At 35.5% G+C, this 12,721-nt stretch overlaps 1 protein-coding gene across 1 annotated transcript; it reads right to left on the bottom strand.

Annotated features, from left to right (window-relative positions):
- Window positions 1-10,397: 10,397 nt before the first annotated feature.
- Window positions 10,398-11,825, bottom strand: LOC110289828 (olfactory receptor 4K3-like). The gene has a single exon (XM_021156223.2). The coding sequence runs from the start codon at window positions 11,823-11,825 to the stop codon at window positions 10,887-10,889; it is 939 nt and encodes a 312-aa protein (XP_021011882.1). The 3' UTR covers window positions 10,398-10,886.
- Window positions 11,826-12,721: the final 896 nt, after the last annotated feature.

Below are 12,721 nucleotides of genomic sequence, written 5' to 3' on the forward strand. Positions count from 1 at the left end.
GCAGTTTTTACATGTTTTTAATTACTTGTACTTAAAATTTGGGGGCATATTCACATTTCAATTCATAAATAAGACATTAAATAATATCCTCTTGAGTACTACCATATATGCCTGAAATTGTTCATTTCATTTACCCAATGACTAAAATCATCACTTTGTCTTAGCTAGCTTCCAAATACCACTTTTGTGGATAAAAAACAATTATGAAGCAAAGAGATAAGCTTCACAAAAACTAGCAGTGAATTTACTTTCTGTTATTTTAAAAAACAGGTGAATAATATATAAAAATGTATGAATAATGAATGGTTATATTTCAAAATTATCTCGATTTAGCACTTAAACGTATCCTGTAAATTATTATTTAATATTGTATAATATCCTGAAATTTAATCTCCATGAGGACAGTATCCATTGATTGTCTAATTATTAAAACTATTGTATTTAATTTAGTAATAAACACATTAGGCATTTAACAAATATATTTGTAAGTACAAATATGTTGCTGTTGGTCAGCAAGGCTTCAGAAGTCTCTAAAACAACCCAGACTGTTGCCTTTGCCCTTGTTTGTCCACCATATATATGAAAAACCTTGTTGATTAAAAAAGAAACAAAACTTTTTTCGTCAGGAGACAGAGCAATCAATTTCAAGTTGACTGGGGGTGCTTTTTCCCAGTCTATAGGATTCATGGTGCTAAAAGTTGCTCAGGGAACTGGCAGAAAAAAAAAAAAAGACTTCAATGGCCTTTTTCAACTCTAGACCAGTTATGGTAAAATAGAATCCTATCTGGCAAGATGTGTCTACTACTATAGTATAGCTGTTGTCTGATAGAGAAACTAACAATCTTTTGATGCCTTTTCCACAGGATAGAATTTATGCCTAGTGCTATAAAATTGGTTAAAACCCAAAAGCCATTCACACAGTTTACTCTTGTCAGATTTTGCATTTATTTTATTTTATTCACTTGGAGTTGTCTTTTTTTTTAAGGGTGAGAGAAAAGGGTTTAATTTCACTCTCCTTGTGTGTATGCAGATTTCCCCACATTTGTTGGAGATTCTTTCTCTGTCTCATATGTTATTTTGTGATCTTTGTTGAAAATCAGGTCACTGTAAGTTTGTGGACTTAAGTCAAATTCTCCTAGTTTATAATATTAATTTAGAAAACATTAGACAACCATGCCATTGCCACATGTTTTGATTATCATGGTTTTGTTGTAGAACTTGAGCTCGTGTGAAATAATCCAATGAGTACTTTTCTTTTTGCACAGGAATACTTTCGTGACTTGTATATTTCCAAATTGTTCTTGTTGGAGACCTTTGGTCTATGACTAATGATATCTTAAGAGGTGATATTTTATGACGTTTGTGGTTTTGTTATAAAATGTTATCTTCTGGATTTATATGGTTCATTTTTTTTTAAATGAATTTTTAACCCATCAGACTGATGACCCAAAGAAGAATAGTAAGCTAGAGGTTTAATGAATTTACTGAGGAGAGATGAATGGAGTAATAGGAGAGGTAGGACTTGGACCAAATCTAGTCATTTATGCTCTAGTCTTGGCATAGAGTATTCTGTTGCATTGGGGGATGAGAAAATCAGGTCTTTTACTAGATCCTGTAAAAAAAAAATTGACCAGGATCTTGGGCAAGTATACTTTGGATTAATTCTTGACATCTCTGTCCACATCTGTCCATGTGTGCTGTTGCCTGGTAGAGTTAGTAATTCAGTAAGTACTACTTCATAATACCTCATTTCCATACATTTAACAACATTGTGGTTGCTTCTCTGAAGACCCCACATTCTGAAGGCCTTCCAGGAGGTCTGCTACAGCCAGGACCACAGGCCTTCCAGGAGACCTTCAGCAATGCAGGGACACTGGAGGCAGGTTCCAGATAGAGACAGCTAGGCCAGTTAACACCAGAGATAACCAGATGGTGAGAGGCAAGTGCAAGTGCATAAAAAACAGAAACCAATATATGCTGCCACCATCATAACCTAGTTCTCCCACCACAGAAAGCCCTGGACACACCAACACACCTGAAAACCAGGATGCTGACCTAAAATTCTATTTCATGAAGATAAAAGGCTCCTTAAAGGAAGATATAAATAACTCACTGAAAGAAGTACAGGAAAGCACAAATAAATAGGTAGAAGTCGTTAAAGAGGAAAAAAAAAGCCTTAAAGAAATACAGGAAAATACAATTAAACATGTGAAAGAATTGAACAAATCAGCCCAAGACCTAAAAATGGAAATAGAAACAATAAAGAAAACACAAAGAAAGAAAACTCTGGAAACGGAAAACCTAAAAAAGAGGCCAGGAACTACAGATGCGAGCATCAACAACAGAATACAAGAAATAGAAGAAAGAATCTCAGGCATAGAAGATACCTTAGAAGATATTGACACATGGTCAAAGAAAATTCAAAACATAAAAAACTCCTAACCCAAATCATTGAGGAAATCCAGGACACAACGAAACCAGACATAAGAATAATAAGAATAGAAGAGAGTGAAGATTCCCAGTTCAAAGGACCAGAAGACATCTTTAACAAAATCATAGAAGAAAACTTCCCCTACCTAAAGAAAGATGACCATAAACGTACAATAAGATTATAGAACACCAAATAGATTGGACCAGAAAAGAAAATACTCTCTTCATATAATAATCATAACACCAAATGCACAGAACAAAGAAGGAAAACCTGTAAGAGAAAAAGTCCAAATAACATATAAAGGCAGACCTATCAGAATTATACCAGGTTTTTCAACAAAGGCCATAAAAGCTAGAAGACAGAGATCATGTGGACCCTAAAAGGACACAATTGCCAACCTAGGCTACTATCCTCTGCAAAATTCTTAGTCATCATAGAAGAAGAAACCAAAATATTTCATGACAAAACCAAATTTAAACAATATGTATCTATGAATCCAGACCTACAGAGGATTCTACAAGGAAAACTCCAACACAAGGAGGGTATGTACACCAATGAAAAAACAAGATATTAACCGTCTCACAACAAAACCAAAAGGAGAGAATAACATACATATAATGCCACCTACAAGATCAAAAGTAACGGGAACTAGCAATCATCTGTCTTTAGTATCTCTCAATATTCCCCAATAAAAAGATATAACAGACTGGATACACAAACAGGATCCAGCATTTTCCTGCATACAAGAAACACACCCAATGATAAAGATAGACACTATCTCAGAGTTATAGACTGGAAAAAGGCTTCCAAGCAAACAGTTCCAAGAAAAATCCTAATAGCCAGTAAAAGAGACTTTCAACCAAAAGTTATCAAGCAAGATGAGGAAGGACACTTCATATTCATCAAAGGAAAAATCCACCAAGAGAAAGTCTCAATTTTGAACAGCTATGCCCCAAATACAAGGGCACAAATTCACAAAAGAAACTTTACTAAAGAGCAAAACATACAGTGAACCCCACACAGTAATACTGGGAGACTTCAACACCCCTCTCTCTCCAATGGACAAGTCATTGAAACAGAAACTAAACAAAGACATTGTAAAACTAATAGAGGTTATGAACCAAATAAATTTAATAGATACATACAGAAAATTTCACCCTAAAACAAAAGAATATACCTTTTTCTCAGCACCTCACGATGTCTTCTCCAAAGTTGACCATATAATCAGTCACAAAACAAGACCCAAATGATTCAGGAAGATTGAAATAATCCCATACATCCTATCAGAGCACCACAGACTCAGGCTAGACTTCAATAACAACAAAAACATCAGAAAACTCACATACCCGTGGAAACTGAACAACTTTCTACTCAATGATAACTTGATCAGAGAAGAAATAAAGAAAGAAATAAATGATTTTTAGAATTAAGTGAAAATAAAGGCACAACATACCCCAATGCATGGAACACAGTGAAAGCAGTGCTAAGAGGAAAGTCCATAGCATGAAGTGCCCTGGTAACGAAATTGGAAAGATCCTGCACTAACAACTTAGCAGCATACCTGAAAGCCCTAGGACAAAAAGAAGCAAACACATTCAAGAGGAATAGAAGGCAGGAAGAAGTCAAACTCAGGACTGAAATCAACCAAGTAGAATCAAAGAATCAACAAAAGTAGAAGCTGGTTCTTTGAGAAAATCAACAAGATAGGTAAACCCCTAGTCAAACTATCTAAAGGTCACAAATACAGTATCCAATTTGGATACTGACAAAATAAGAAATGATAACAACAGAAACTGAGGAAATTAAAAAAGAAATCAGATTCTACTACAAAAGCCTATACTCAACAGAACTGGAAAATCTAAATGAAATTGTTGGTTTTCTAGACAGATATCAGGGACCAAAGTTAAACCAAGAGCAGGTAATCTATCTAAACAGGCCTATATCCCCTATTAAATAGAAGTAATTAAAAACCTCATAACAAACAAACAAACAAACAAACAAACCCCAAAACTCAGACCTAGGTGGCTTTAGAGTAGAATTCTATCAGAGATTCAATAAAGAGCTAAGACCAACAACACTCCTCAAACTCTTCTATAAAATAGATACAGAAGTAACACTAGCTAATTCATTCTATGATGCCACAATTACTCTGATACCACACAGAGACCCAACAAAGGAATGAACTTCAGAACAATTTCTCTTATTAATATCATTGCAAAAATGCTGAATAAAATTCTAGCAAACTGAATTCAAGAACACATCAAAACGATCATTCACCATGATCAAGTAGGCTTCATTCCAGTGATGCAAGTGAATCAATATATGGAAATACATTAACATAGCAAAACTCTATGAAAACATACCATCATCATCTCACTAGATGCTGAAAAAGTATTTGACAAATACAACACTCACAACTTCATGCTAAAAGTATTGAAGAGATCAGGAATACAAGGCCCATACCTAAATATAATAAAAACAATAGACAGCAAACTAGTAAGAAATACAAATTAAATAGAGAGATACTTGAAGCAACCCCATTAAAATCAGGGACAATACAAAGATGCCCACTTTCCCCATATCTATTCAAAACAGTACTTGAAGTTATAATCAAAGCAGTAAGACAACAAAAGAAGATCAAGGGGATATAAACTGGCAAAGAAGAAGTCAATGTATCACATTTGCAGATATGATAGTATACATAAGTGACCACAAAAATTGTACCAGAGGACTTCTACAGCTGATAAACAACTTCAGCAATGTGGCCGAATATAAAATTTACTAAAAGAAAACGAATAACCTTCCTGTATATGAATGATAAATGGGCTGAGAATGAAAATAGGGAAACAACACCCTTCATAATAGTCAGAAATATTATAAAATATCTTGGTGTAACTCTAACCAAACAAGTGAAAAATCTCTATGAGAAGAACTTCAAGTTTCTGAAGAAAGAAATTGAAGAAGACCTCAGAAAATGGAGAGATCTCTCATGCCTGTGGATTGGTAGGATTAACATAATAAAAATGTCCATCCTACCTAAAGTGATCTACAGATTCAATGCAGTTTGCATCAAAATTCCATCACAATTCTTCAAAGACCTGGAAAGAACAATTTTCAAATTCACCTGGTAAAAACAAAAAAACTCAGACTAGGAAAAACAATTCTTCTCAATAAAAAATGTCTTTGGGAATCACCATCCCTGACCCCAAGCTATACTACAGAGCAGTAGTGATCAAAACTGCATGGCATTAGTAGAAGGACAGACAGGTCAGTCACGAGAATAGAACTGAAGACCCAGAAATAAGTCCACATGCTTATAGACACTTGATTTTTGACAAAGAAGCCAAATACATACAAAGAAAAAAAAAAGAAAGCATCTTCAAAAAAAAAAGGGTGCTGGTCTAACTGGCAGTCTACATAGATAAATGAAAATAGATCAATATGAATCTCTCTGAACAAAGCTCAAGTAGAAGTGGATCAAGGACCTCCACATAAAACCACATACACTGCGTATAATAGAAGAGAAAGTGGGAAAGAGCCTCAAACTCATTGGCACAGAACTCCTATGGTTCTGGCTCTAAGATTAAGAATTGATAAATGAGACCTCATGAAATTGAAAAGCTTCTGTACCGCAAAGGACATAGTCAATGGGATAAATTGGCAATCTACAGATTTGGAAAAAATCTTAAGTAACCCCACATCTGATAGAGGGGTAATATCCAAAATAAAGAACTTGAGAAAAGATTAGTTTCTTAATGGAAATTATATATAATGTTGATTTGTGCCTGTCTTACCACTCTTCAGCACTAGATGGTGATGTAAGTCTTAATCATTCATAGTCTTAATCATTCATTAATAATTCATAGTTGGTCAATACTTTCTTGTTATACCATAGCTGAAACTGTTTTCTCTCAAATTCACGATTGACATATTATTCTTCATAGACTAAGTCTGTACCCAAATGGATAGTCCATATCAAAAAAATTGTGTGGGGGGGTCTGATTAGGTTTTAAATGCCTTATCTGTAGTCAATGACATTGTCCCCATTTGCTGCAGTAGAAAGTCTCTCTGATGATGACCTAACAATGGACAGAATCTCTGAAGGAACTGGCTTTTGGTTTGTATATTATATCTATTGCCACCAATGCTACAGTTATGTATGTTAATTATCTCTTGCATTCATAAATAACACACAGCACTTGAGTGGAGTAGAGCCCACATTGCTGTGGGTGTCCTATTACGGAGAGGGCTTATACATCATGACACGAAAAGGATAGACTTTATGTCCAAACACTTTCCATGCTAAGGGACTTTTGCTTTCTCCCTGGTGTTGAATGTCATTATAGGGTGGTCAAATGAAATGGTGTTCTATCTTCCGTGTCCTGTTCATCAGCAACTGGAGTTTCCTGTCTAGTGCCCAAGAGTGGATAACAAGTGGGGCAATTTTTTTGCTTCTTTTTTTTTCCGACAATAATCATTCTATTGTTTTTTTTTAATCTGATATTTTCTTTATTTACATTTCAAATGTTATCCCCTTTCCTGAAAACCCCTATCCTACCCCCACATCCCCTCCTTCTATGAAGGTGTTCTCCCACTCACCCACTCACTCCTACCGCCCCACCCTAGCATTCCCCTACACTGGAGCCTCAAGTCTTCACAGGACCGGGGACCTCTTCTCCCATTGATGCCTGACAGGGCCATCCTTTAGTACATATGCAGCTGGAGCCATGGGTCCCTCCAGGTGTACTCCTTGGTTGGTGGTTTAGTCCCTGGGAGCTCTGGGGGGTCTGGTTGGTTGATATTGTTCTTCCTATGGGGTTGCAAACTCCTTCAGTTCCTTCAGTCCTTTCTCTAACTCTTCCAATGGATCTCATGCTCAGTCCCGTGGTTGGCTGTGAGCATCCTCTTCTGTATTTGTAAGGCTCTGGCAGAGCCTCTCAGGAGACAGCTCTATCAGGCTTCTGTCAGAAAGCACTTCTTGGCATCCACAATAGTGTCTGCGTTTGGTGACTCTATATGGGAAGAATCCCCAGGTGGGGCAGTCCTTGGATGGCCTTTCCTTCAGTCTCTGCTCCACACTTTGTCTCTGTAGCTCCTCCTGTGAGTATTTTGTTCCCTCTTCTAAGAAGGACTAAAACATATGCACTTTGGCCTTTTCAAATTCTAAATTGTCTTTATCATTTGACTTTGCTGTATATTTGTTTTCTTGGACTTTAAATATTAGTTTATTCTTCAACTTTTAAGTTCTTTCATATTTGTATTTTCCTTTTAAAACTATATTTATAATTGTTCTTTTAAATTACATGTCCTGAGATTCTTAGGAGTGATTTTCATTCAAGACCAGTTCTATTGGAGTAGTAATTGTTGGAAAACATTGCCAATTGTTGACCTTTCATAACATTTGTGCTTTTTTACATTTTATCTGAGCTTGTGGACATGTATTGGTTTTGTCATGTGAGATTCTAGACTGTTTCTACTCACAGCTCTTATCTACCTTGTTATGTTGATCAACCAAGAGCAAGATCAAACCAGTTAAAAATTTCAATGTGAAGAGAAGAGCAGCTTCTAAATCATCTCCAGTTAAGCAGTTATTTATAATAGATAACTGTTCAGGGCTGTCTACTTAACGCTTTCTTGTATCCCAGTAGTTAACCGGACACTCATGCTTGCTTTGGCAGCATTAATTGTACTCACATGGTTACTAATAAGAGAACATGAATTTAGAAGGGATGTTGGAACTTAAATTTTGTCAAAGCTTATTTTTAATGATGGTTCTTAAATGCTTTAAACTCCCTCTTAGCCCACCACCCAGCAGTGATAGTGAGAAAGAAAGGATATGGTAGAAGTGAATCTTTTCAGAAAGGTTCTTTGGAGCAACTCACATCTCTGTTTTCTGGAAATCAACAATTCAGTTCACAGGTTAGCAGGAGCAGTTCAATCTACTCGGAAACACTTCACTCATCTACCAGTTCAGTAGAGTTGAGTTAGCAACAGCAGTGACATGACCTAGCACAGATATCCAGGCCTCAGCCTTAGCATGACTCAGCAGGAGGGACAAGGAGGAACTCCAGGAGATGTTCTCAGCTGTGCCTCTCACAGAGGTGGAAAGATCACTGAAGACATAAGACTAACAAGCTTTGCACAGCTAGCTCTATAAGCAAGCCAAGCTCAGCCTTAGCCAGTAGAGTCCTATTTATATCCTCCAAACATCACGTGTCCTCCACAGGATTTGCCAGTGGATATGATTAAGTTACATTGTACACCTGTATGAACTGACATCATTGCCAATCAGCCCGAGTGGGAGGAAGCTTCAAGAAACTGCAGTACATCACCAGAAGTTTTTTGGTGTGTTTCTCTCTATGGAATCCTGACAAAGGCAGCTCAACTACACAGTCTAAGGCAGACCAATACATGTGTGTTGTTAGCAAAGAGTCCTTCATCACATGTCCTTTTACATGCCTGCTTTAGTAGAACATCCTTTCACCTGTGTCTGCTTCAGCTAAATGTTTTTTTCATGTGTTTGCCTCAGAAAAACACCATCTATACAACTTTTCAAAGAACCCTCAAGTTTCCATTTCAAAAAATGTACTGGAAGAAATCTTGGGGAATTGGATGAAGGTAATATGGATGGATATGATTAGGTTACATTGCACACATATATGAACCACTCAAAAGTAAGATTTTAAAAATGTAATACTTGTTTCATAGTGCAGATCATCATATAACATATTGTATATTGTATTATTTTAGGGAGTAGGAGTGTGATATTCTGGTTCAAATTTTTGTAAATATAAATTTATCAAATCAGTTTGTCCTCGATAAATTGTGTGGTTTTACATTAATTATTTAGATAAGGTTTTGATTGTTTTATTATACTTTTTCAAGTACTGATTTCTTATTCTTAGAATTTCTTATTGTAAGAATTAAGAATATTCACAAATTTAAAATATTACTAGAATTCTTATTCTTAGAATTTAGAATATTCACACATTTAAAAGTTTGTAGTTTAAAACATGCTGGTCAAAATTGCTGTATTATAATTAATTTATCTGCTTTGTTCGTGTAAAATGCTCTTTTTTTCTCTCCAGTAGTATTCTTCTATTTGAAACATACTTTGCCTAAGATCAAAGTAGCTGCAGTTTCTCTTAATTTAGCAATTTAGCACTATATGTGTGTCTCTTTCTCTTTCTGTTTATCTCTTTCTCTGTCTTTCTCTCTCTCTCTCTTGTCTCTGTCTCTCTGTCTGTCTGTCTGTCTGTCTCTCTCTTTCTCTCTCTCTGTCTCTCTGTCTCTCTCTGTCTCTCTCTGTCTCTCTCTCTGTCTCTCTCTCTGTCTCTCTCTCTGTCTCTCTCTCTCTCTCTCTCTCTCTCTCTCTCTCTCTCTCTCTCTCTCTCTCTTTCTCTCTCTGAGATAGAACCCATGCTGGACATTGCTCATATAGCCCTGGGCCTAAGACTGGACAGATCAATGACCTAGGGGTAACTAAATGCTTCTTTTCTACTAAAAGAATATAGCCATAAAATGACTCCTAATGACTTGCTATACTCATAGATCAGTTACTTGCTCAGCCATTATCAGAGAAGTTCTTCTTGCAGCAGATAGGGGCAAATACAGAGACCCACAAGTAGACAATAAGCAGAGAACAAGAAACCTTGAAACAGTCCTAAGTGGTATGTAGTCATCTGATTTCTCCATTCATGGCATAAGGAACTATGGAAAAGAAGAAACATAAAGATTATACAAGCCAATGGGGACTGAAGACATCAAAGAAATAAGACTTTATGGACACAATTGGACTGATACATATGGAGAAACTATAGTTCATGAATTTATTTAAATAGTAAACAACAATTTAAAGGAAATTTTAGTTCTTGAAATTCAGATAATTGAGAAAAACAGTATATTTGTTTATACAACAATTTATTTTTATTAAGTTAATCAAATTAATAACAAGTAATGTCCACTGCTGTTTCTTGTGATGTTCATAAACTTTATTTGTCCACAATTTTCATATTCTCCCTTTAATATTTTTGGAGAAAGCTAGAATAAAGTAAATGATATTGCCATTTTACAGAGGGGTGAGTAAAATGTTTGTAGGATATTAATAAGGTAGAGAATAAGAATAAAATTTTCATGTTGTTAGAACAATATTTAAGATAATTTTACAAAAATAGCTATGAGATTGATGAATACATTTAGGTTCTTCTTCATATTACTGAAGACATGTAAGAGCTATTAATAATTCTCTCCAAAGAACTGTCAGTTTTTGAAAATTTTAAGAAACAATTTGTTGGTCTATATGATTAAAACTTTCAATCTTTAAAATTATATTATACTTATAACATGTCAAAATACTGTAACTAATTATACTTATAAATTAAATACCCCAAAATTTAACCTGTCCTCATTTCATTGAAATATCATCTTAAAATATTTATGGTGGATTTCTTGGGCATTAAGTATTTACCTTGTGATTCATAACATAGCTTTTAAATCTCTTTAGAGCATTTTTTATTTCTTTATTTCTCAGTGTATAAATGGCTGGATTTAGGAGAGGTGTAACAACAGAATAAAACACAGCAAGAAATTTGTCCAACCAGGTGATGTTGAGGGGCCAAACATAGATGAAGATGCAGGGCAAAAAAAGCAGCATCACCACAGTGATGTGGGCAGTGCATGTGGACAGGGCCTTAGATGCCCCAGCCTTAGAGCTCCTGCGAACAGTGATAAGGATATATGTGTAGGATATGAGCAACATAATAAAGCAAGATACAACTACAATCCCACAGTCAGCATTCATTAAAATGTCCAAATCATGGGAATCTGTGCAGGCTAGTTTGATTACCAGTGGCATGTCACAGAAAAAACTGTCTATTTCCAATGGGCCACAGAGAGGTAGCTGCAGAACTGCTACAAGCTGGCTCAAGGCATGCACAAAGCCAACGGTCCAGGAAGTCAACACCAATCCAGTGCATCTTTTCAGGTTCATGATTGTGAAATAGTGGAGAGGTTTGCAGATGGCCACATAGCGGTCATAAGCCATTACCAGCAACAGCACCATCTCTCCTGCAGCAATGCAATGGGCAAAGAAGACCTGGGACATACATCCTTCAAAAGAAATGGTTTTGTGTTCCCTGAGAAAGTCTATGACCATTTTTGGTGTGGTAACTGAGGAAAGCCATATATCAACAAAAGACAGGTTGGCCAACAAGAAGTACATAGGGGAATGGAGATGGCGGTCAATGGTTATTAAGATCATGATGACAATGTTTCCTGACAGAATGAGCAGATAAAGTATCAAAAATATCACAAAGAGCAAGACCTGAAGATTCTGTGAGCGGAAAAGTCCCAAAAGTACAAATTCTGACACCGTGGACTCATTTCCTCCATTCATTTTGTCCTAAGAACCTACAGAGAAAGAAATATTTTGGATGTATGTGTAGTACAAATTGCTTATAGAATTTGGCATTCAACTTGAGACTTAATAAATGTAAATAGAAATCTTCACAAAATATGAATGGTATTACTATCAATATAATATTACTATCAATATCATGAGCCACTGTTAACTTCTGTGGAAGCAAAGGGTAAGATTTCACTTATATGAACATTGTTTCAGAAATATGCTCTGTATGATGGTATGCAAAAACATTGGTTACAAGTGAGAGGTTACAAATTATTGGTTTTCCTTGTGAGGGATATCTTACTCGCTAGTTCAATTTAAACAAACTCTCAATGTGGAGCCAACACTCATTCCACCATATGATAAAATTTAACTCATATCCTTGGGGAAATGATTATGAATTACATTGAATTTCAATGTACAAAACGTGTTACAGTCTTTCTGTTTTTATTACTATAGTTAGTGATTTCTTTAAGCTACAATATGTTTTTTATATTATTTTATAACGTTAAATATTTATCTTACTCTTCTGAAGGAAATGTGCCAACCATTCAGAGAAAACCTCCAGCATACGTTGTAGGATGCTAAAGCTCATACTAATTGGGGTATGAGCAGAGTGTTCATATTTAACATAAATTAAAATATATCAGGGAACTTTCATGGACAACTAAGCTCATTAGCAAATTGTCAGTACAGATGAATGTAGAAATCAATTAATTGAATAGAAGGACCATTCACATTCAGACTTGAACATTACATACAATTTAAGGCTATAATTAGAACATATTTATTTTTAATGATATCAATAAATAGCAATGAATCAATACACTGTGCCTCTTATCATAAAATATGTATCCATCTACTGTATATTTATCTATTATCTATTA

This window comes from Mus caroli, unplaced genomic scaffold (genome assembly GCF_978045245.1).
Source record: "Mus caroli unplaced genomic scaffold, Mus_caroli_1 scaffold_2, whole genome shotgun sequence".
NCBI lineage: Eukaryota > Metazoa > Chordata > Mammalia > Rodentia > Muridae > Mus > Mus caroli.

Coding starts and splice junctions, on each gene's coding strand:
- LOC110289828 (XM_021156223.2), bottom strand. CDS start 11,825: ATGAATGGAGGAAATGAGTCCACGGTGTCAGAATTTGTACTTTTGGGA.